The 23,463-nt window shown below is 42.0% G+C and overlaps 1 protein-coding gene across 1 annotated transcript in view; it reads left to right on the top strand.

The window, feature by feature from the left end:
• The window catches only part of VWF (von Willebrand factor), a 200,989-nt gene that overhangs the window by 80,466 nt on the left and 97,060 nt on the right, over positions 1–23,463 (top strand). The window contains exons 15-18 of the mRNA XM_036759070.1: positions 700–915; positions 9,102–9,342; positions 10,496–10,590; positions 11,679–11,839. Coding sequence (XP_036614965.1) covers positions 700–915; positions 9,102–9,342; positions 10,496–10,590; positions 11,679–11,839 — 713 coding nt within the window. The remainder of the gene's footprint in view (positions 1–699; positions 916–9,101; positions 9,343–10,495; positions 10,591–11,678; positions 11,840–23,463) is intronic.

Here is a 23,463-nt window from a genome sequence, read left to right as displayed (position 1 = left end):
TGTCCAACCTTAGGTTTTTATTGAAACAATAGACAATATATTTTGATTTGCCATTTTAGTGAGAGCTCTGCGGTAGCTCCGCTTCATTTACTAAAGCCTTTATGTAAATTTCTATGCTTGTAGGTGGGCCGCATAAATCAGCCTGCAGCCACATTTTGGACAGCCCTGACCTATGTGATGTGGGGCAAATCCCACCCTCCTCTGAGCCCCAGTTTCATCTGTTAATTGGGTGTGGATTTGATATTGAAGTTCCTTCCCAATTCTGAGTTGTAGTGATGTTATTAAGAAGATGTATCAAGCTGAGGATTTATATATGTATATGTATATACATGTATATATGTGTATGTATATACACAAATGTATATACATACACACATATACACACACATATATATGTATATATACACACATACACATACCCACCCCACCCCCTACATGTATATATATATATATATATATAATATATACATATTACAATTCAAAACCAAATTCTTTTAAAAGTTTTTGTTTGTTTTTACCATTTATGGATTAATTGTTATATTGAATTGCAGTTTCCTCCATCATCACACATAATTGAGAGTTGGCATTATTTTTATTTGGTCTGTATATGAATAATGCCTATGTATGAGGCACTCAACATCTGCGATGCTATCAAGGGAAAAGCGTCACATTGGGCTCTCTCCTTTTCTTTCCTTTAAGCCAAATATGCTGAGGAGTCTTGTTCTCTCTTGATGTCCTCCAAGTTTGAGCTGTGCCACCCTGTGATCAGCCCAACTCCCTACTTGAAAAACTGCCATTACGACGTCTGCTCTTGCTCCGATGGCAAGGACTGCTTGTGCTCGGCAGTGGCCAGCTATGCCTCAGCCTGTGCCAGGAAGGGCGTTATGATCGAGTGGAGGGAGCCAGGCTTCTGCGGTGGGTACCATTTCCTTCTGCTGCACGGAGCCAACAGAGCAGTTTCCTGGAGGCCTGAGGAGTGATATACATGGGGCTTTTCCCAGCTTGGTTCCAAGTGATAGTAATGACTTGTATTTGCCGAGTTGGAACTAGGGTGGAGTAACTGGAGCTATGTGTGCTAAATTTAGTGTGTGCTAAAGCACTCTACCTCTTCTGGCTGCTTAAAAGCAAAAGAACTCAATGCCTAGCTAACAAAAATAATTGGATAAAACAGAAAGTTGCCAGCCCAGGATGAAAGCTAGAGTGTGTTTGCTCTTCCTTCTGCTCTTTCCTACCTCAGCTGCAGGGGTAAACATATTCCTCCTACCTCTAAGTACAGAAATACTGGGTGCTCTTGCTCTGGTCACAGAAATCCCTAGTTTTAGTTCTGTGATTATATATAGCATTTTATATCTTCTAAAACACTTTGCTAGACTTCATCTCATTTGATCAAAGTTAGAGAGTAAGGACTGTATTATTTCAACCACAGCCAATTTTCTCTTCCATCTATGTACCCGTGGGACAAGAGCAATGCAGGCATGATATCTTCTAGGGAAATTTTGGTAAAATTACCCTGCTTCTTATTGTCCTGTCCTACTTGAATTTTATTTTATAAGATCCCATGATCTTATTAGCATGGAGCCTCTCTCTATCGATAGGGATCAAAGTCCCTCCGTACCTTCTCTTTCTGAGAGATTTTTATTTTTAAGTAAATCCCCCATAGAGGATCTGCCCCGTATACCAGAAGCCCTCCTCAGGCTTGCTTGATACCATCAAGACATTTTGTCAAACGCAAGACGCTTACTTCTTTGCCTTGCCTAGGCATCAGAAATTCCCTGTGTCTAGTGCCATCTTGTGCCTGATGTGGGAATCAAAATGGATAGTGAATTAGACCTGAAGAAGATGGGTGACGATGGGGCACACTGTCTATTTTTTCCCAGTTTTATCTCAAACTTCCCAGTCGACATTCCCTTCCATGACTGTATTTGCTCCTGTAGCTATACTGTGACCATTTAAAGGTAGAGGGTGGTCATTTTTATTGCATGATCACCAGTCAATAGCCTAGAGAAAATATATTGCTTGTGCCTTTTGGACCCTGATTGAAGATTCTGGACAATTCCTGGGAGTTAAGCAGGGATTGCCAAGACATATGAATATAATGAATAGAGAACTGTTTGGAATTAGAGAATATAAGTTTAACTTGACTCTGCCATTTACTAGATATGGGATCGTACCAAATCTCTTCATTTTGGGCGGGGGTCAGTTTCCTCATCTGTGGTCCTTTTCAGCCCTGAACCCTATGATCATGTGACTTTTCAAACAGCGACAGTGACCACTGTCTTTTGATCTTCAGACTGAATTTGAATTGAATGTCCAGTATGTTTAGAACACTATATGTCATTACTGAGTTGTTTCAATCATGTCCGACTCTTCGAGACCCTATTTGGGGTTTCCTTGGCAAAGATACTAGAATAATTTGCCGTTTTCTTCTCCACTCATTTTACAGGTGAGGAACTGAGGCAAATGAGGTCAAGTGCCTTGACCAGGGTCACACAGCCAGTAAATGTCTGAGGCTGGATTTGAACTCAGATCTTCCTGAATGTAGGCCCACTGCTCTATCCACTGTGCCACCTGCTTGCCCCAGAACACTATATAGGGTGTCCCAAAAGTCTTAGTATAGTTTTAAGCTTTAGTAGCTTAAGTCTAAATAGCTCTGTGTGCATTGTGGGTGGGGAGGAGAGAGAGCATTAAAAAATACCTGCTGTGGTTCCTTTAGGAAGCTAATTAGAGAGGCCAGACACAGAGAGCATTTGGAAGATGAATTGATATCCAGTTTTTTGAGTGTTTGTTCAGCAACCTAGGGTTTGAATAACACATTGAGTAAATAAGTTCTGGGGAGTGATCAGAATAAGATGGATTTAAATAGAGAGAGTTTTCTGCAGGAGGTAAGTTTTGACTAGGGATGTTTGTTTGCTTTAACAGAAAAAAGTATTGTATATGAAATTATGAACTTTTGTTAGGTGTAGATTTTAAAGTATATATTAAATTTAACGTGGTAATAACAAAATTTCCCTGCTCGTCTTTGTCCCCTTTCAACTTCCTTCTGCTCAAAGCATGATTTCTCAAAGCTTAATAGGCTTTCCTACTAAATTTCTTTTTAATCAAATATAAAAACTTAATTACACAGAAAAGATACATTTCCCCCTAGAATTTATAAATTAGATAAATTAGAATTTAGAGTCCAAATTACCTTTTCTTCATGTGATAATTCTTCAGTGAATCAGAATATTCATGTTTTAAGTACAAAGAAACAATTCTTGGATGAGTCTATTCAGATTTGGAAAGCAATGGCTGACAGTTTAGACTGTCTATTATTTCATGAATATTCAGATATTCATGAGGAATAATCTAGCTATTGTCAATGTTAATTAATTTCATAGTTTAAGGCAGCTATTCTAAAATCTATTTGGAAGATCTGATAAGACGAAAGTTTTCATTAAAATGTAAGTTACTCTGGCATCAGGTTGGCATCAATCTACTTTCCAATTCAGTATCAGTTGGACATTTAGGTCCTGGAGTCAGTCAGTCAATAACCATTTATTAAGTGTCTGGTACATGCTAGGCACTGTGCTAAGCACTTGGGATACAAAGAAAAGCAAAAGACAATTCCTGTTCCCAAAGAGCTCACAGTCTAATGGGGCAGACAACATGCAAATGACTATATACAAACAAGATGCACACAGGATAAATGGACAAATGGAAGACACTAGAATGAAGGCCCATTAGGATAGGCTTCCTTTGGAAAGTAGAATTTTAACTGGGACCTCAAGGAAGGTGAGAGGCAGAGATGAGGAGAGAGAACATTCCAGGCATGGGGGACAGCCATTGAAAATGCTGGAATTAGGAGACTGTTGTGTCTTGTGTGAGGGATCCCAAGGACGCCAGTGTCACTGGATCTCAGAGCATGTGGAAGGGGGTAACACATAAGGGAACTGGAAAGGTAGGAGGCCAGATTGTGAAGGGTTTTGAACACCAAATAGATGATTTTATATTAACAAAAATCTATTTTCTCTTCCTCTTAATGCTTCCCCATCACTGTAAGAAAAACAAAACCCTTTTAATGAATATACAGAGTCAAGCAAAACAAATTCTTACCTAGACCATGTCCAAAAAAATACGTCTCATTTTGCACCCCGAGTCTCACCTCTTTTTCAGGAGAGGTGATGACTTTTCAGTATGTTTCGTCATCAGATTATTTAGTCACTCTATTTTTTCAAAGCTGATTGTCTTTATAATGTTGTAATTATATAAATTATTCTCCTGATTGTGTTCCCTTTACTCTATATCAGTTCATGTAAGTCATCCCAGATTTCTCCCTTTCATAATTTCTTATAGCACAATAGTGCCATATTATATATATATATATGTATATATATATATATATGTATATATATATATACACACACACACACACATACATACATACGTATATATACATAGTGCTAAATTATATACTATAATTTGTTCAATCAGTCCCTGAATTGATTCTCTTTTAATTTCTGGCCTCTCTTAGTTTCTAGTTCTTTGTCACCACAAAACAGAGCTGCTATGACTATTTTGTACACATGGGTTGTTTTCCTCTTTGGGATATTGATAGGTCAAAGTGGGGAAAGCAGTTTGAAGAAATAAAAGACCTCACCCTCTCTGAGCTCTTCTGATCTTAATGGTTGGTGGTTCCCTGAGACAGGCCCATGAGCACACCTTTGAACAAATGTGCCTTTCAGAGGCTAGAATCCAAGCATACCAGCCTTCTTTTCCCCATGCCTTCAAACACATCCTCTGAATCTTCCTGCTCTATTGGACCTTTTATGTTCTCTACCATACCCATCTTTGTCTCCACCAAGGAGGAACACCCATTGTAGCCCTTCTAAGTAGGGAATGGAGATGGATGAGAAGCTTTGGAGTTGGGGAGGGGGGAGGTGTGAACATTGGTAGTGTTTCTCATCTTGCTTGAGGAAGACATAAAGGTGTCTCTTCTCTTTGTGATTAGAGTATAATTAAAAGCATAGTGCCTAGATAATCCTTCCCTCTATCTCTTTCCTTTCTTCCCCCTCCTTCAAATTCTGACCCCCCTCAGGGGCATCTCAGTTTGTCCCTGTCCTGTTTTGACTTGCTAAACCCGAGACTCAAAGGAAGGCAGGATAGGAGATGCAGAAGTCATTCTCTCTATTCAAAAAGTCCTCAGAGTTGGAAGAGTCCCTTCCCTTTGATGGAGGCCATCTAATTTTTTAAGAATAATATTTTATATTTTCCCAAATTATATGTTAAAACAATTTTAAAACTTTTTTTTTAAAAAAAGCTTTTGAGTTCCAAATTCTATCCCTCTCTCTCTTCCTTCTTTCCTCCTTCCTCTTCGAGATGGTAAGCAATCCAATATAGGTTATGCATGTGCAATCATATAAAACATTTCCATATTAGTCATTTTGTATAAGAAGACTCAAATAAAAAAAGAATGAAAGAAAAAATAAAGTGAAAAATAATATGCTTTAGTCTTTATTCAGACAATATCGGTTCTTTAGAGGTGGAGAGCATGCTTTATCATGAGTCCTTTAGGTTCTTCATTGTGCAATATTGCTTTTACTGTGTACAACGTTCTTCTGGTTTTGCTCATATCACTCTGCATCAGTTCATGAAGCCTTTCCAGGCTTTTCTGAAATCACCCTGCTTGTCATTTCTTATAGCACAATAACATTCCATCACAATCACATGCCACAGCTTGTTTAGCCATTCCCCAATTGATGGGCATCCCCTCAATTTCCAGTTATTAGCCACTACAAAGAGCAGCCATGAATTTTTTGTACAAATAGGTTCTCCCCTCTCCCCCCCCCCCTTTTTTGAGCTGTTTGGGCTATAGACCTAACAGTGGTATTGCTGGATCAAAGGGTATGCACAGTTTTATAGCCCTTTGGGCATAGAGGCCATCTACTCTAAGTGATACCTGACAGATAACAGTAACCATATGTTCTTAATCTGAAGGAATTTTAGGATCGCAGTGCTGGAAGAAAGACCTGAGATTATTCTAGGCCAACACCTTCGTTGTACGAATGGGGATCCTGAGCTTTAGAGAGGTTGTGACTTGCCCCAAATCACATTGTTTGTAAATGGCAGAGCAGGGAGCTGAACCTGGGCCATCTGACTCCCAAACCGGCTTTCTGCACTGCACCATGCTCCCTCCAGTCAGGCAGGGCTGACCAGTCAGGACTCTACTTCTTCCCAGCAGAAACTTTCTTGGAGAATCCCTCGTTGAACATTGACAATGATCTCCCTGTATTTCCTCCTAAGGAAATTTTGGTCCCTTTTATTTGGTATTCACAGCTCTCCATAATTTGTTGCTCCCCTCTCTTTCTAACCTTATGTCTTTTTATCCTCTTCCATACACTCTGCCTCCTAGACAAAAAATGGAGCAGTTTTTAGTCCTCTAAACACTCTTCTCTCTCCCAGCTTTGGAGCAAATTGTTGCTAATGTCCACCCCCCTCTTCCGCTTTGCCAGCTGAATTCCTACCCAGGCTTTATAAAGTCCAATTTAAGTGGCACCTCCCCCGTGAAGATGTCCTTTACTTTCCCTCACCCTTCCTGATGACTTTCCCTTCAGATAGGGCTCTGCTTGGTACTTCTCCAAGGCACTTACGTAATGTTTTGTAATATGGTTATCTTTGGTCTGGACCTGTGACCTCATTGGTGGAAGGGCTCATCTCGGAGAAATTCCCTTCATCCTGGCAGAGCCACGGCTCCTTGCCAATTTATAATCCTAAAGAGTTGCCTGGGGGTGTCGAGGCAGGTATGTTAAACTGCTCATATTTGTCAAAATTAAGGGTCGAATCTGCAGGATGGCCGTTAAGTTTTCAGTGGGAGCATTTACAGCTCAGAAATAGGCACTAGATAAAAATCAGGACTTGATTTGTTGTTTTGGTGATCGTCTAGATTTTTAAGTGTTAATAATGCAGATTAAAGTCAAAAGTATATGTACATACATGCCCCCTTCCTCCCCCCCCTTCTCCCTCAAGCCCAGTTGTTGAACATTTACCAGCATATGTCTGGCTTAAACCCAGGACTTTGTGACTCTGAGGCTGGCCTTCTAACCATTGCACAGTCTGACTCCTCCAATATCTCAATATTATAATAGTATATTTGCCTTTTCCCCACAGGGACTGTCTTAGTTAAACTTTACATTTCCCCCAAGGCCTAGTACAGGGTTCTGAACACAGCAGGAGCTTAATAAATGTTTGTGGAATGAATGAATGAATGAATGAGTAAACACTCCCCTGCTGCAGTAATCTGATTTTGCTACAGAAAGCATTTGCCTTTTTCGGTGGGTTTCAGCCAGCCTGAAAAGACCAATTTGGAAGCAAAGAGCTCTTTCACACTGAACAAAGGGAAAAAACTATCTTGTCAATAATAGTACCTTGGGAAGTATTCACTTTCATGTAGTGCCTTAGAGTTACAAAAGACCTTGATGTACATTAGAGTGCACCTCAGTTAAACCTCCCAAGCTGTGACGTGTTCAAATAATACTGATTAATGCTAGAGCTGGGACTTTCATGCACTGCCACACAATGTTGTCTCTGTGCTAATGAAGAGAAACCATAGCTGTTTATACTTGTCCAAAGTGTTTGCTCAAGAGGCATCCCTAAGCCTGAGTGTTACACACCCTGCCACGCTGGTCTGATGGGTGCTGTGTTCTGTTCCCAGAATGCCAGAGCGCGGCCTTGGCCACGCTATTCGAAGCTGGGCTTCTCTGAGACCTTAAAGTGCTTCATTGTGGTCCCTCCCATCCCAAATTGTTAGACTTAGCAGAAGGCAGGAAGGAAATGATTGGAAGGTTGTCCCTTCTCTTTGGAACTATCAGCCGCAGACTGCGCATCAGGACCTTGTTGGTAAACTGATCTTTTGTGAGGGACAGGGACTTGTGATTTCATTAGTAGTGGGAGCTTCCTCTATCAAAGCATATCTGCATCTGCTCTACATCTTGGGTTTTTTTTGAACTACCTGGTGGGGTGCTAGAGGTGAAGTGATTTTATTCAGTCATACAAGCCTGTACGTATCAGAGGCAGGCTATGAACCAAGGTCTTCCTTGATTCTTAGGTCAGCTTATAACATTATATTATATATTATAATTATAACATTATATTATATATTATAGTAATATTTATACATGTTATAAGCTGTATACATATATATAAGCTTATAACATTATATTATGTATTATAATTCTTAGGTCATCTCTTATAACATTTTGTCTCTCATTCTCCCCCTCCTGAAGCATGGACCAGTTGAGTTATCACATGACCAGTAAAGGTATAAATACTTTACCACAGTGAAGAATTTGAAAGCTTCAGTTAGATGCAGATATTATAGATGGAAATCTTTGTTATTTAGCTCACCTGGAAAACCTAATAAACTAGTCTCACTTTTATAGTCTCTACTAGGCCAATTAGTTAATTCTTAAGTTTGTACTTGGGGCAGCTAGGTAGCACTGGGCTTGAAATCAGAAACTCATCTTCATGAGTCCAAATCCTGCCTCAGATACTTACTAGCTGTGTGACCCTGGGCAAGTCAATTCACCCTGTTTGCCTCAGCTTCCTCATCTGTAAAATGTGCTGGAGAAGGAAATGGCAGACCACTCCAGTATCTTTGCCAAGAAAACCCCAAATGCAGTCATGAAGAGTCTGAAACAACTGAACAACAATAAATTTTGGTACTTAGTCTGTTCTTAATGGGCTAGCAGGGAAAATCCCTGGGGCCAAGTATACACTATGCTCTTTCATTATCCCCCTCTCTCCCCCAGTTTCTCCCTCTGCTTCTTTGAACAATTCTACCTTGGTCTTTCTCTTTCCCCATTATTCTGATGATGTATCAAGTGCACCCAACTGCTAAAAAGAGCATCTTCCAAATTCCTATTCATGCCAGCATGTAAAGGTAACTGGGTATAGTGGAGAGAGGTACGGTGTCAATACACATAGATTGGGGAAGGGGCTTATTCATCATGGCTGCAGGTAATGATGCATCTGAATCTAGGGAGGAGGGTACCTATGGAGCATCCTCCCCCCCACCTCCATCACAAATGTCAAGATCAAACCCTGTTCACTCTTATTCTCTTCTCCAGCATTAAGCTGTCCAGAGGACCAGGTATATCAGCAGTGTGGGACTCCTTGCAACCAGACCTGCCGCTCCCTCTCCTATCCAGACTTGGAATGCAGTGAGGTCTGCCTCGAGGGCTGTTTTTGTCCTCCTGGGCTGTACACTGATGAGAAGAGGAACTGTGTGCCCAAAGCCCAGTGCCCCTGTTATTATGATGGTGAGATCTTTCAGCCTGAAGACATGTTCTCAGACCATCACAGCATGTGGTGAGTGCCTAATGGCAGCATCATAGGAAGGAATCTTAGAGCTTATCTAGCCCAATCTAGAGGCAGCTAGCTGGTACAATAGACAGAGTATTGGGTTTGTATCAAGAAATCCTGAGTTCATAATTGGAAATAGAAATCTATCTTACCCTACAGGAAAGTAGGAGGGGAAGGGGATAAGAGAAGGGGAGAGTCCTAGAAAAAAGGCAGATTGGGGGAGGGGGTAGTCAGAAGCAAAACTCTTTTGAGGAGGGACAGGTTGAAAGGAGAGAAAGAATAGAATAAATGGGGGGGGTGGTGGAATAGGATGGAGAGAAATACAGTTAGCAGTAGTAACTGTGAAAAAAATTTTGAAGCAAGTGTTTCTGATAAAGGCCTCATTTCTCAAACATATAGAGAACTAAGTCAAATTTGTAAAAAAAAAAAGAGCCATTCTCCAACTTATAACTGATCAGAAGATATGAACAGTTTTCAGATGAAGTAATCAAAGCTATCCATAGTCATATGAAAAAATGCTCTGACTCACTGTTGATTGGAGAAATACAAATTAAAACAATTCTCAGGTACTATCTCATACCTATTAGATTGGCTAATAGTACAGAAAAGGCAAATAACAAATGTTGGAGGGAACATGGGAAAAATGAGACTTTGATGTGCTGTTGGTAGAGTTGTAAATTGATTCAACCATTCTGTAGAGAAATTTGGATCTATGCCCAAACGTTATAAAACCATGCATACCCTTTGACCTAGCAACACCTCTGCTAGGTCTGTATCCCAAAAGAGATAAACAAAATGGGAAAGGACCCATGTGTACTAAAATATTTATAGCAGCTCTTTTCTGGGGGTGAAGAATTAGAAGTTGAAGGGATGCCCATCAGTTGGGGAGTGGCTGAACAAGTTGTAGTGTGTGATTATTATGCAATACTATTGTACTGTAAGAAGTGTTTTGAACCCAGTCTGCAAAGTCATAAAGATAAAGACTGGGGATCAGTCCAGGTTCTTTTGAAATGCTGAGCCCTGTGCTTATTTTGTTAGAGAGGAGGTGGATCCCGGGGGAAAGGTTTTTGTAGGCTCTTAGTTAAAAATCAGAGTGCATGTGATCTATCTACTTATTCCATTTTGGGAAGGATTTAAATGGGCTTTTATTTTTCTGCAGTTACTGCGAAGATGGTTTTATCCATTGTAGTACCAACGGACTTCCTGGTGGCCTCTTGCCAGACGCTATCTTTGACAGTCACCCATCTTCTCGAAGTGAGTACAGCTAGACTGTGATGGGTGAGTGTCCTTGTTTGCCCTCATTGACCACATTATCTGCATGTAAGAGAGGGACTGGCCCTCAAGTGAGGGCCTAGTCCTCAGAGCAAGCAGGGCAGGCTCTGCCTGCTGCCCGATCCACAAGGAGACTTGGTAAACCCACTTGCAGAAATGGAAGAGGCAACTTCAACAAGCAGAGGATACTTCCCATGCTCCGAGCTTTGGGTAATCAGTGGCTGGACCCCTCATCTTTCTGAGTTCAAATCCAGCCTCAGACACTTACTAGATGTGTGATCCTAGGCAAGTCACTTAACCCTGTTTGCCTCAGTTTCCTCATCTGTAAAATGAGCTGGAGAAGAAAATGGCAAACTGCTCTAGCATCTTTGCCAAGAAAAGCCCAAATGGGGTCACAAAGAGTCAGACATGACTTATATAACGAAACAATCAACAACAACAAAATGTGGGACTGAAATTAAGGCTGTCTAGAGCTGCACGGCATTGTGGGACTGTAGAAATAATGATGGATATGAAGACTGTGAACCTTAGTTCAAATTCTGGCTCTCCTCTTCCTCCTCATGTAACCACAGGCAAATCATGCAACCCCTCTGAGCCTTAGTTTCCTTATCTCAGAGAAATCTTTTGGGAGGAGCGTACAAGAGAGTGAGTGGATGGTAGTAGCTGCTTGCTGTATGTGTTGCTAAAATTAAATTCTCCAGGTTAAATATGTCTTCTCTAGTCAAGAGCAAGGAACAAGGTAACTTGGACAGCTGAAAAAAGGAAGATAATCTGAGTTGTTCTCGGTCAAGGTGGCCCCAATTGACCTTACAGAAGTAAGATAAGCCTGATACTGAGGTGAAGTTCTACCCTAGCCTGAGCCTTCTTATACACTCTCTATTGGGGTAGGGCCTAATGTTGTTGTAGCCAGCCCATCTGTGAGAGCCGCTAAGCCTCAGAATCACAGAACATTGGAGGAGACCGCAGAGATCTTCCAGTCTAGGCCCTTCATTTGCTCGCTCCAGGCTGGATGGGGTCAGTAATTGCAGATAAACACAGACTCATTGCAATTCTGATTTTTTGTTTCCAAGTCAAAAGGAGCCTAAGTTGCTGGCCCCCCATGGTCAAGTTTGTGTGTCCTGCTGACAACCCCCAAGCTGAAGGGATTGAATGTGCCAAGACCTGTCAGAACTATGATTTGGAGTGTGTTAGCCATGCTTGTGTCTCTGGATGCCTCTGTCCTCCAGGAATGGTAAGGCGGGGTTTCATTTGTGGCTAGGGAAGGGAGGGGATTTCATGTGTCTCTCTTATTCTTTTCACCTTATCTTCCTGATCAGGTCAAAAAGCTGGAGCTTGAGGATTTGGTGAAGCAGGAGATTATCTCTCAGGTCCCTATGATATTCCAAGATTCTGTGAAATGAGTCATGACAGGCAAAAAAAAAGCATTTGAGACAGTTGACTGCTTCTTCCTACTAGATAGAGAAGGCCCACTCTCTTGATTCTCTTATCTCTCTAACCAGTCTTTCCCTGTCTTTTCTTTATGTCTACGTTTTCTTCTTAAATACTAAATAGGGACATTTCTTAAGATGATTACACCCTTAACCTTTCCCCCTTCTCTGTTCTCTCCCTTGGAAATCTCATTCACTCCCTTGGCTTTACACCCTTATGCCCATCCCTCCCTATTCTCTATCTATTGCTCTGAAATCTCTTCTGAACTCCAGAACCCTGTTGCCAGCTGCCAATAATGTATCAGCAGTACCTTAGACTTCAGAATGCCTCAGGGTTTACAAAGTTGGGCTTGTTGTCTTTCCCTTTAAACCTGTTCCCTGTCCTGATTTCACAATGCAGGTCAGTGCCAACTATTCACCTTTTATACCAAGTTGGAAAACTGGTGCCATCTTTATCTTTTCTTCACCTCTTATATTTACTCAATTACCAAGCCCTGTCAAATTTCCCTTCTTGCCATTTCTCACCTTCCCCCCCCCATTTCCTCTCTTCCCTTGGCTTCCACCCTAACATAAGCCCAAATTTCCACTTCCCTGAATCAATGCAAAGGCATCTTCTCGTCTCCACTCTCTACTGCCTCCATTCTGTCCTTCATGCTGTTCGTTTGTTTTTCAGTCCTGTCTGACTCTTCGTGATCCCATTTGGGATTTTCTTGGCAAAGATACTGGGGTGGTTTGCCATTTCCTTCACCAGCTAATTTTACAGATGAAGAAACTGAGGAAAACATTGTTAAGTAACCTGCTAGTAAGTGTTTGAGGCCAAATGTGAACTCAGAAGATGAATTTTCCTGACTCCAAGGCCAGTGCTCTGTCTACTGCACCACCTGACTGCCCTTCCATCCTTCATGCCACTGCCAGAATAATTTTTCTTATTTGTAGATTGATTCATGTCACTTCTCTGCTCAAAAAGCTTGGGAGGCTTTCTAGTGCTTACTAAGTGAATTTTATACTTTCTTATTGGGCATTCAAGGCCCTCCACAATCTGGCAGCACTCTTTTCAGCTCTATCTTATATTTATTGGCTCCCTGCATTCTTTTATAGTCCAGTTCCTTGCTCTAAAGAGACAGCTCTCTTTAAAGTGGAGTATTTTTTGTTAAACACTAGGGCCAGACTCTTCTGGCCTCTGCTTTTCTTTTCTTTCTTTTTTATTTTTGGCAGGGGGAAGGGCAGGGCAATTGGGGTTAAGTGACTCGCCCAAGGTCACACGGCTAGTAAGTGTGTCAAGTGTTTGAGGCCGGATTTGAACTCAGGTCCTCCTGACTCCAGGGCTGGTGCCCTACTCACTGTGCCACCTAGCTGCCCCCTGGCCTCTGCTTCTCTTAACACTGTTTCTTTATGCTTGACTGTTTTCACTCTTTCTCTCTTCACCTCTTGGATTCCTTCCTAGTTTTTAAAGTCTAACTCAGAGTCTAACTCCTCCTGGAAGTTTGCCTTCCCTCATTCTTATGCCTGTCCTATCAATAATGACTTCCCCCCTTAGACCACATCTTTTCTTGCATCTCACTAGTGTACTTCCTAAGACTGCTTATTGTGGTTATCAGGATTTGTGTCTTATCTCCTTCTTAAGTAAACCTTGATAAGATATTGGCCTATAAGCACTACACTAAATCTTATCTAATCTAAATGTTTATCTCCCTCAACACCAAGGATGCTGTTGATACTGGTTCTGTAGAAAGCATGATTGCTCGGTGCTGAGAGTATAAAAAAATAAATCGGAAGTGATTCATGTTCTCAAAGAGCTTGTGATCAATTTCCCTGGATTTTTCTCTCCCACGTGATGTCACTGATACTGTATGTTTATGGCACAGAAGTAGGGAATACAAATCTGGGGATTTAAAAGGGAGAGCCCTGGCTAACCATACTGGGCTATTAATAATTCCTGGGTATTCAGTTATCTGCTGCTAGAGTTTTGCAAAGTAAGTTTTGATAGAAAGGATGAAATTTTGGGCTTGCAAAGAGTTACATATTCCATGCCTCCCATCACCAAACCCTTCTGAACTTGCCAGGAGGGCCACTAGGGAAAACTTCTTGCCAATTCTCTTCTGAGTTATAGTCCCCTGTCGGGCCTCTAAAAAGACTGAAAACTTAGGAGAAATAGTTCAGGGGCTATACTGATGTTTATAGAACTTACCCACCACCTATGTTGCCCAAAGGAAGCCTTGTTTTCAATGCCTTAACATAAGGCAATTATTTAGAGTGGGTGGCACTTCAATTAAATGAAATCTGATGGGCATTTATTGGACACTCTGTGTGAGGCACTGTGCTAGATGCCACCTGGTACAAAGGCAAAGGATTCAAAACATTCCCTGTGCTTAAGGTGTTTATGGTCTACAGTCCAGACTGAAGACCTCAGGTCTGTGAAAGAACCAGAAAAATGAAGTAGGGCCTAGGGGTGGCAAGAAGCTTCCTGACACCATTAGCACCTTGCTTTGAGGGCTCAGAATCCTTAATAAATATAGCTTTATTCCTTCTCACATAATCCTTAGAAGATCCAGATCTTTCCATATGAGAAGGGAAATGAGGCTTGGAGAGAGGAAAGAGGTTTTTAAGCATCATTTAGGATAGTAGATTTATTCTAGGAATAAGAACCAAGAATGCTGGCTCCTTCAGAATGAATCTCAATGAGGTTGTTGGATTTTATTTTTTTGGTGGGGACGAATGAGAATAAATGTAATTAAATATTAATAAGCACAATGATGATTTTATCATCCCAAATCCTGAGTGGATAGCCAGTCTAAAGGAATAAAATAAAGACATATTGGGGAGTCCTTATCTTCGGCATGGATTCAGAGGAAGGAGCTGAATACCTGTCAGATAACTGGGAGATTTGTACCCTAACAACAGGTAGTTATTAATGTACTCAGCTGGTGTCCATGTTGTTACAGATTGGATTATTGTTTGGTTCACATCATTAGAAAACAAGGTTAATGTGCAATTTTCTTTGATTGAATTAACTAGAATTATAAAAGCAAAGTAATTCTTTTTTATGTTTTCTTCTATTTTTTCATTCTTTTGATTTTGTTTGACTGATTCTTGAAGTCTCATAGAGTCATGAGCTTCCACTTGCCCAATTCTGTTTTTTTCAGTAGCTTTTGTACCTCCTTTTCCATTTGGCCAATCCTACTTTTTAAGGAGTTGTTTTCTTCAGTGTACTTTCCACCCCCCCCCCATTTTGTCAATTGTATTTTTAAAGGAATTGTTCAATTTTTCTTCTGCCTCTGTTATTTGACTTTTAAAATCCTTCCTCCAAGAAGGCTTTTTTGGGCTTGAGACCAGTTCATATTCTCCTTTGAGGTTTCAGATGTGGGTATATTGAAATGTTGTCCTCTCCTTAATTTGTGTTTTGATCTTCCCTGTCCCCATGATAATTCTCTATAGTCATTGTTTTCCTTTGTCGCTTTTTGCTCATAGTGTTTACCTTTTTCCTGGCTTTTAAAATTGATCTCTACTTCTGGGGCACAGGGGGCACTGACCCACACTTCTTGTGCTGGGGGCGAGGGGCCTGATTACTGGCTTTGTGTGCTGGGGCTTCGGGTGCTGGTAGCTGGAGGCTGTAGGGGTCTGGTAGTTTACCTAGTGCTGAGCTGAAGCTGCTGCTGGTGGCTGGCGTGTGTCGAGGCCAGGTGGGGATTTTCTGCATTTCCTCAGGGTTACACTGAAGCTCGTGGGTTGGGGGTGGTCTGGATACTTGAGGTCACCTCTTCATCCAGGGCTGTGGTGTTTCTCCTTGCTGTTGTCTGCCAGTTCCCCTGGCTGTGCTAAGGCACACAGGGGTCCTGGTGTTGGTGCTTGCCTGCTCTACCACTCTGGGGCTCAGAGTCTCCCACTGGTCTGCTGAGGTGGGGCTTGCTAGGATGCCTACCATCCTGTACTGGATCCCTTCAGCCACAGCAAGAGGGACCTTTCCCATTAATCCCCCTAGCCTTCCAAGCTAAAAGACTGCTATACCCTGTCTTTCTGCTGGCTTTGCTATTCCAGGATTTTTCCTGGGGCAATATTCTCTGGGTTTTTCAAGGTCTGTAAGGGAAGGTGAAAGCAACTTACCGCTTATTCCACCATCTTGCCTCCCAGAAGCTGAAATAGGTGACTTTCAAACATTCTATCTGTGGCCTGATAGCTCCAGAAGCAGTCACTGCAGCTCCACTACTGCTGCTGCCGATTCAGTCACTTCCAAGGCCTGCTCCTGGTTTGCTGGGGCTGGGGCTGTATTGGCACACCTGTGCTGGACCACACTCCCCTCTCAACCTAGTGCAACAACAGACCTTTTCTGTTGACCTTTCAGGTGGTCTTGGGCTAGAACTTTGTTTCAGTGTGTCTTTTTGTGGGTTCTGCCACTCTAGAATTTGTTCCATCATTTTTAAAGGTATTTGGAGAGGTTTGGGGGAGAGCTCAGGCAAGTCCCTGCTTTTACTCTGCCATCTTGACCCCACCCCCCAAAGTAATTCTTTAAGCAAGAGTGATATGCTGCCTACAATACAGGTCACGGTGTTTGCAGCTAAAATTGTGGCTGCAGTAGAAACCTCCAATTTGGGCCCAGCTGATATTCTGTTTGGGATTATTTCTTGGCTCTGTCTGAACATTCGTGCCAGCAGGGAATGGGGCACTAAGACCTCTAGGCTAAAAAGAAGACTTGGGTGAGTTTAGACAAATAGTCTATACTGGAGTACTTCTCATGTTTTTGGCTCCCCAAATTCTAATCAGATTCCTCAGCTTTGGACTCTGATCTGAATCACTTCATCTCAATCGCATCAGCGCCCAGTCCCCCACCATCACTCTGACTTTCTCAGTCCTGCTTTCCTGGCCCCAAGCACCTTGTCCCACAGTTTGAAGAATATATATTGTTTCCCCTTTTTGAAAAATTGGGACATCTACCTGCCTCTTGTCTTGTGGCGTTTCTCTTAATCTCCATGATTTTTCCAAGATCACCAACAGTGGTTCAGCAAGGCCATCCATCAGTACTTTTTGCACCTCAGGGTGTAGTTCCCTCAGGCCTGGTGAATTAATCTGTCTCACTGAGGGCAGTTAGCTGCTCTCTTGTCATCTCTCCACCTATCTTGGCTTCCATTTCCCTGTTAACCATTTCTGTCCTGTCTTCGAAGGATTGTTTTCCTTGGTGAAGAAAATAGACATTGGTGAATAGTTCCCCCTGTCACTGTATCATCTATTATTGTCCTGTGCTCCTTCACCATAGCAAAACCCCAAACCAAAACAACTGCAAAACCCGCTTTTTATCACACTCAGTGCCAACTTTGGCTTGAAGTGAGATTTACAATACTGGACATTACCTCGTCGCATCTGTGATGTTGCTGCTTAGTCACCCGCCCTTGCCTTCATCTGTTGTTCATTTGCCTTTATGAAAGATGTTTACTGTGCTCCCTATACATATGAAATTATTTCTATAGACTGCTCTTTTGTGTTACCAGAATTTTGTTCTCCAGGGCACTTCCTGAACCCTTCCTGAGTTCAAATCTATGCTCAGACGCTTCCTAGCTGTGTGATCCTGGGCAAGTCATTTAACGCCGTTTACCTCTGTTTCCTCATCTGTAAAAATGAGTTAGAGAAGGAAATGGCAAACCACTCCAGTATCTTTGCCACAAAAACCTCAAATGGGGTCATGAAGAACTGGACATGATTGGAGATGACTGAACAGCAAACTGTCACTTTGTGTTTCTTTTATATTTTCTGCGTACATGCTCTTTCTCCCCAGTAGAATGTAAGCTGCTTGAGGGAAAGGACTGTTTTCTTTTTTGTTCTTGTCTCCCCAGCCTCTGGCACAGAGAAGGCCCTTATAAGAGGCTCTTGAAATCGAAGCAAACTCCGGGGCTTAGCATCTTTTGTTCTTTGGCATCCCAGTATTACCTTTTTCAGCCACAGGGTGGTGACAGAGTACAGCTGGCTAAGTTGGTTACTGCTATCAGGATGTTCGATTCTGCAAGGGACCTTGGTCCAGCTCCCCTCATTTTGCATCTGGGTAAATTGAGGCCTAGAGAGGTTAAGCAACTTATATGGATTTTGGACAGATTGGCTAGTACTTTTTGATCGAAGATGGATGCTTATTACTGTTGTCTATGTTACGGCTAGTTAAAAAATTATTTCAATAGTCCAAGTTAGTTCCAGATTGCCTCCTCTTTCATCCCCACTCACTAATCTTTAATCTCTTCCTACTTGCTGGTTCCTGCCCTACCAACACATGCATGTCTCCCCCATCCTTAGAAACATTTTCACTTGCTCCAGTCATCCCTGATACCTCGTCTTTTTAACATTTCTCTCTTCTTTGTAATATTTATTTTTAAAATTTCGAGTTCCAAAGTCTCTCCCTCCCTCCTGTCCCCCCCCTGCCCACCCATTGAGAAAGCAAGAAATAATATATAAATTATACATGTGAGGTCATGCAAAACATATTTTCTTATTAGCCATGTTGGGAAAAAAAAGCAAAGAAAAAAGCAAGAAAAATAAAGAAGGTGAAAAAAGCATGTTTCAATCTGCATTCAGAGTTTATCAGTTCTCTCTCTGGAGGTGGGTAGTATTTTTTGTCATGAGTCCTTCGGAATCATCTTGGATCATTGTCTCGATCAGAGTACCTGCCACCATGTCTTGATTAAATCTTTGACGGATCTGGCAAAACTAGACACTTCTATTCATTCTCCTTGTATTCATTTTTAAACCTTCTGCAGTCTGGCTTTCAACCTCATTGTTCAGCTGAAACCAGTCTCTCCAACATCACCAATTATCTCTTAATTGCCAGATTTAATGGCCTTTTCTCAGTCCTCCTCCTTCTTGACCTTTCTGAAGCTTTTTTTTCTTTTTCTTTTCCTTTTTCTTTTTTTGGAGGGGTGAAGGCAGGGCAATTGAGGTTAAGTGATTTGCCCAAGGGCATCTAGTAAGTGTCAAGTGTCTGAGGTCGGCTTTGAACTCAGGTCCTCCTGACTGACTCCAGGGCTGGTGTTCTACTCCCTGCGCCACCTAGCTGCCCCCAGTCACTCTCTTCTTGATACTCGCTTCTCTCCTACTAACTGTCTAACCACTCCTCAGTCTCTTTTGCTGCATCTTGTCTCTTCTCCAATGATATTATTTCACTTGGTAAATCTCACTGATTCCCGTGGCTTCAGTGATCACCTGCATGCAAGCTACATGCTAGGCACATGCAAGTTACATGTAGACTACATCCTAGCTACAGCAAATTACATGCTAGGTACATGCAAGCCAAAGTTACCTGCAAGTTACATGCTAGGTACAATCTGGTCACACACAGTTACATGCTAGGCACATGCGAGTTACAGGCAAGGCAATGTAAGTTACATGCTAGGTACACACAAGTTACCTGCAAGCCAATGCTAGGCAATGCAAGGTACATGTAAGCTACACGAAAGCTACATGCAAATCCCATGCAAATCACATGCTAGGTACATTTAAGGCACATACAAGTTACATGCCAGGCACATGCAAGACATGTAAGTGACATGCAGGGTAATCTGGGGTAATGCAAGTTACATGCTAGGTACACCGAAGTTACGTGCTTGGCACATGCAAATTACATTCAAGCCAATGGTAGGTAATGCAAGTTACATAAAACTACATGTAAGCTAAATGCAAGGCAATACAAGTTACATGATAGATACATACAAGCTAATGCTAGGCTATGCAAGCGGCACACAAGTCACATGCAATCTACATACAAGTTACATGTTAGGTACATGCAAGTTACACACATGGTAATGCAACTTACATGCCAGGTACATGTAAGCCATATGCTAGGCACATGCACGTTACATTCAAGCTACCTGCAAGATACATGTGCAAGGTGCATTCAGGCTACATGCTATTTACTGCAAGTTAATGCTAGGTACATGCAACTTACATGCAGGTCAAAGCTACATGCTGGTTACATGCAAGTTGATGCTAGACAATGCGTGTTACATGCTAGGTAATGCAAGTTATGTGCTAGGCACACAACATACAAGTTACATGCTAGGTGATGCAAGTTGCATGCAGGGTACATGCTAGGTATATGCAAGTTACATGCAAGCTACCTGCAAGGTATATGCTGGGTACATGTGCAAGGTACATGCAGGCTTCATGCTAGTTACTGCAAGTTACATGCTAGGTACATGCAAAGTCACAGCTACATACAAGTTACATGCTAGGTACATGCAAGTTGCATGCTAGACAATGCAAGTCACATGCTAGGTACACAGAAGTCACATGCTTGGCACATGCAAATTACATTCAAGCCAATGGTAGGTAATGCAAGTTATACAAAACTACATGTAAGCTAAATGCAAGGCAATACAAGTTACATGATAGATACATACAAGCTAATGCTAGGCTATGCAAGCGGCACACAAGTCACATGCAATCTACATACAAGTTACATGTTAGGTAATGCAAGTTACACACATGGTAATGCAACTTACATGCTAGGCACATGCACGTTACATTCAAGCTACCTGCAAGGTACATGCCAGGTACATGTGCAAGGTGCATTCAGGCTACATGCTATTTACTACAAGTTAATGCTAGGTACATGCAACTTACATGCAGGTCAAAGCTACATGCTGGTTACATGCAAGTTGCATGCTAGACAATGCGAGTCACATGCTAGGTAATGCAAGTTATGTGCTAGGCACACAACACACAAGTTACATGCTAGGTGATGCAAGTTGCATGCAGGGTACATGCTAGGTATATGCAAGTTACATGCAAAGTCACAGCTACATACAAGTTACATGCTAGGTACATGCAAGTTGCATGAAAGTCAAAGATACATGCAAGTCACGTGCAAGGTACATGGAAACCCCAGGGCTTTGGCTGTCTGGCCTGAGAGGCACCATACTGGTTGCTGATAAAACTATTGCTTCCTGGTACTTTTAAGATCTCCTCCTTGGGACTTTCTGATCATTCTAGGGACTTTCTCAGGAGAGTGCTTTGTTCTTGTCATCTTTGGACACAGATCCTTGCAGGCTACACATCTCTGATTGTGTCTGGCAATGCTAGGAGGCTCTCGTACACTAGATGGTGCAGGCTTTGCTGGGATGCAGGGGCAACTGACTTTTTGTGCATTTCTATGCAGATAATTCTCAGGTCTATGCATCCAGCCTTAACTTTTCCCCTGACTTGCCGTCTCCCGACTCCAGCTACTTATTGGACATCTTGAACTGGAGGTCCTGTAGATACTTCAAACTCAGGCAGCAGGCAGAGTTGCACATACTCTGAGAATGGGACTCCCATTGACCAAGGCCCCATTACATTTAGAAAATTTCCCACACCTTCTGAAATTCTTACTTCATCAAACTGACAGAAATCATGCCAATAGAAGATTCATTTAAGTTAACAACCACACTCTTTTAAAAGGTAAATGCCCTTGAAAGAATAAAGTGGAATCATCTGTAATTCATAATTTGATCCTACTCTTTCTCTTGAGCACCAATCACATATCACTAACCGCATATTAGACATTTACAAATAAATGTTCTAGAGCCACCTCAAACTCAGTGTGCCCCAAACAAAACTCGTCATCTTTCTCCAAAAGTCCACCTCTTTTTAGAACGTGAAGTACTGAATGACACAGCATTTATTAAAGGCTTGCTATGTGGCAGATATGGTACAAAGCCCTGGGGATACTAATTAAAAGGAGAGACAATCCCTGTCCTCAAGGAGCTTATTGCAATGGGGAAATAAAAAATATAGGGGAATGATGGCTATGGAAGGAGAAAGTCGCAGGTGTGGTCAATGGAGCCTTAAAACAGTTGAATAGAAGCAGTAGAGGTATGTGTGTCTGTTGGGGGTGGGGCATAAGATCTAGAGGAACAATATTAGAATTGGTGGCATAGCAGTTAGATAGGGATGGCCTTGAACTCCCACCAATCAACATGGCCCCAGGCTGGGAGCTGGAGGTTCACCAATCAACATGGCCCCAGGCTGGGAGCTGGAGGTTCGCCAATCAACATGGCCCCAGGCTGGGAGCTGGAGGTTCACCAATCAACTTGGCCCCAGGCTGGGAGTTGGAGGTTCACCAATCAACTTGGCCCCAGGCTGGGAGCTGGAGGTTCACCAATCAACTTGGCCCCAGGCTGGGAACTGGAGGTCCAATTGGGAGAGTACAGCAGAAGGAGTGGTAGTTCTATTTCTGCCAAGGGCACTTTCATCCTTCTGGTCCCCCAACTTCATACCCTCAGTGCTACCTTTCTGAGCTTTAGTTTCTTTATCTGCAAAATGAAAAATTGTCCTTCTTCATGCATAGGCTACTGTGAGGTCTTTTAGCTTTAATGCATTATTAAATACAAGATATTGTTTTTAAAGAATCTATATTCTAGAACAAGTCACTGTACTAGTGGGGTGACAGTTTCTGTCACAATGAAGTGAAATTATTAGCATACATCTTTCTTGTTAATAGAGGCTTGACTGAACTGACTGGATGTGAAAAGTGAGGAAAGCGTTGGGTGACTAATGATCCAGGACTAAATGTGACCATTAATTCTGCACGTGGAGGGAGGAAGGAGATAGCCTCAGAAACCAAATGGACTCCCAGGGAACTGAGGCAGGGTGGTTTAATTTAACATAATGGTGATAATAATAAACACACTAACACATTTGCATAGTACTTTTATTGGTATGAAAAGAACACTAGGAGTGAGGAGATGTGGAATCTAGACCACTATCTTCTAATTTTGACTTTGGGCAAGTAATGTCTCATCTCTGAACCTAAGCTGCCACATTTGAAAAATGAGGGGGGAGGGAGATCAGATAACTCAAAATGGTGAAATGACTCACTCAAGGTCACAGCCTTCTAGATGACTTTGAAGCTAGCTTCTAGCTGTGACACTGCAGAGGAAGCTTGGTGGCAGAGTGGATAGAGTGCTATACCTGGAATCAGGAAGATCTGAATTCAAATGTAGCTGCAAATACTAGCCATGTGACCAGGGCAGTCACTTAACCTCTATCTGCTTCAGTTTCCTCAACTATAAAATAAGAACACCTATCTCCCAGGGTTGTTCTGAGGATCAAATGAGATATTTTTAAAGCACTTGGCACATAGTAGGTGCTGTGCAATTTCTAGCTGGTGATGATGATGATGGTGATGATGATGATGATGATGGTGGAATTTCATAGCTAGAAAAGGTCTCAGGGGCTTAGTTTAACCTGGACCTGAACCAGAGTCCCCTCCCCACCACACCCCCCCTAAAGTGGTCATCCAACCTCCAAGTAAAGACCTCCAGTGATGTTCTAGGAGGCTATGATTCTAGTCTACATGATTTGTCCTAGTCCAGACTTGAATTCTTAGGGGTTGGGACCTAACCCTATGTAATAGTAATTATGGTGGGACTTTTTGCTGTTCTTCTCTTAAGTGCCTTTAATGATTCTGGCCTTTGTT

This window comes from Trichosurus vulpecula, chromosome 5 (genome assembly GCF_011100635.1).
Source record: "Trichosurus vulpecula isolate mTriVul1 chromosome 5, mTriVul1.pri, whole genome shotgun sequence".
Classification (NCBI taxonomy): Eukaryota; Metazoa; Chordata; class Mammalia; order Diprotodontia; family Phalangeridae; genus Trichosurus; species Trichosurus vulpecula.
This window is presented reverse-complemented; position numbering and strand designations above follow the sequence as displayed.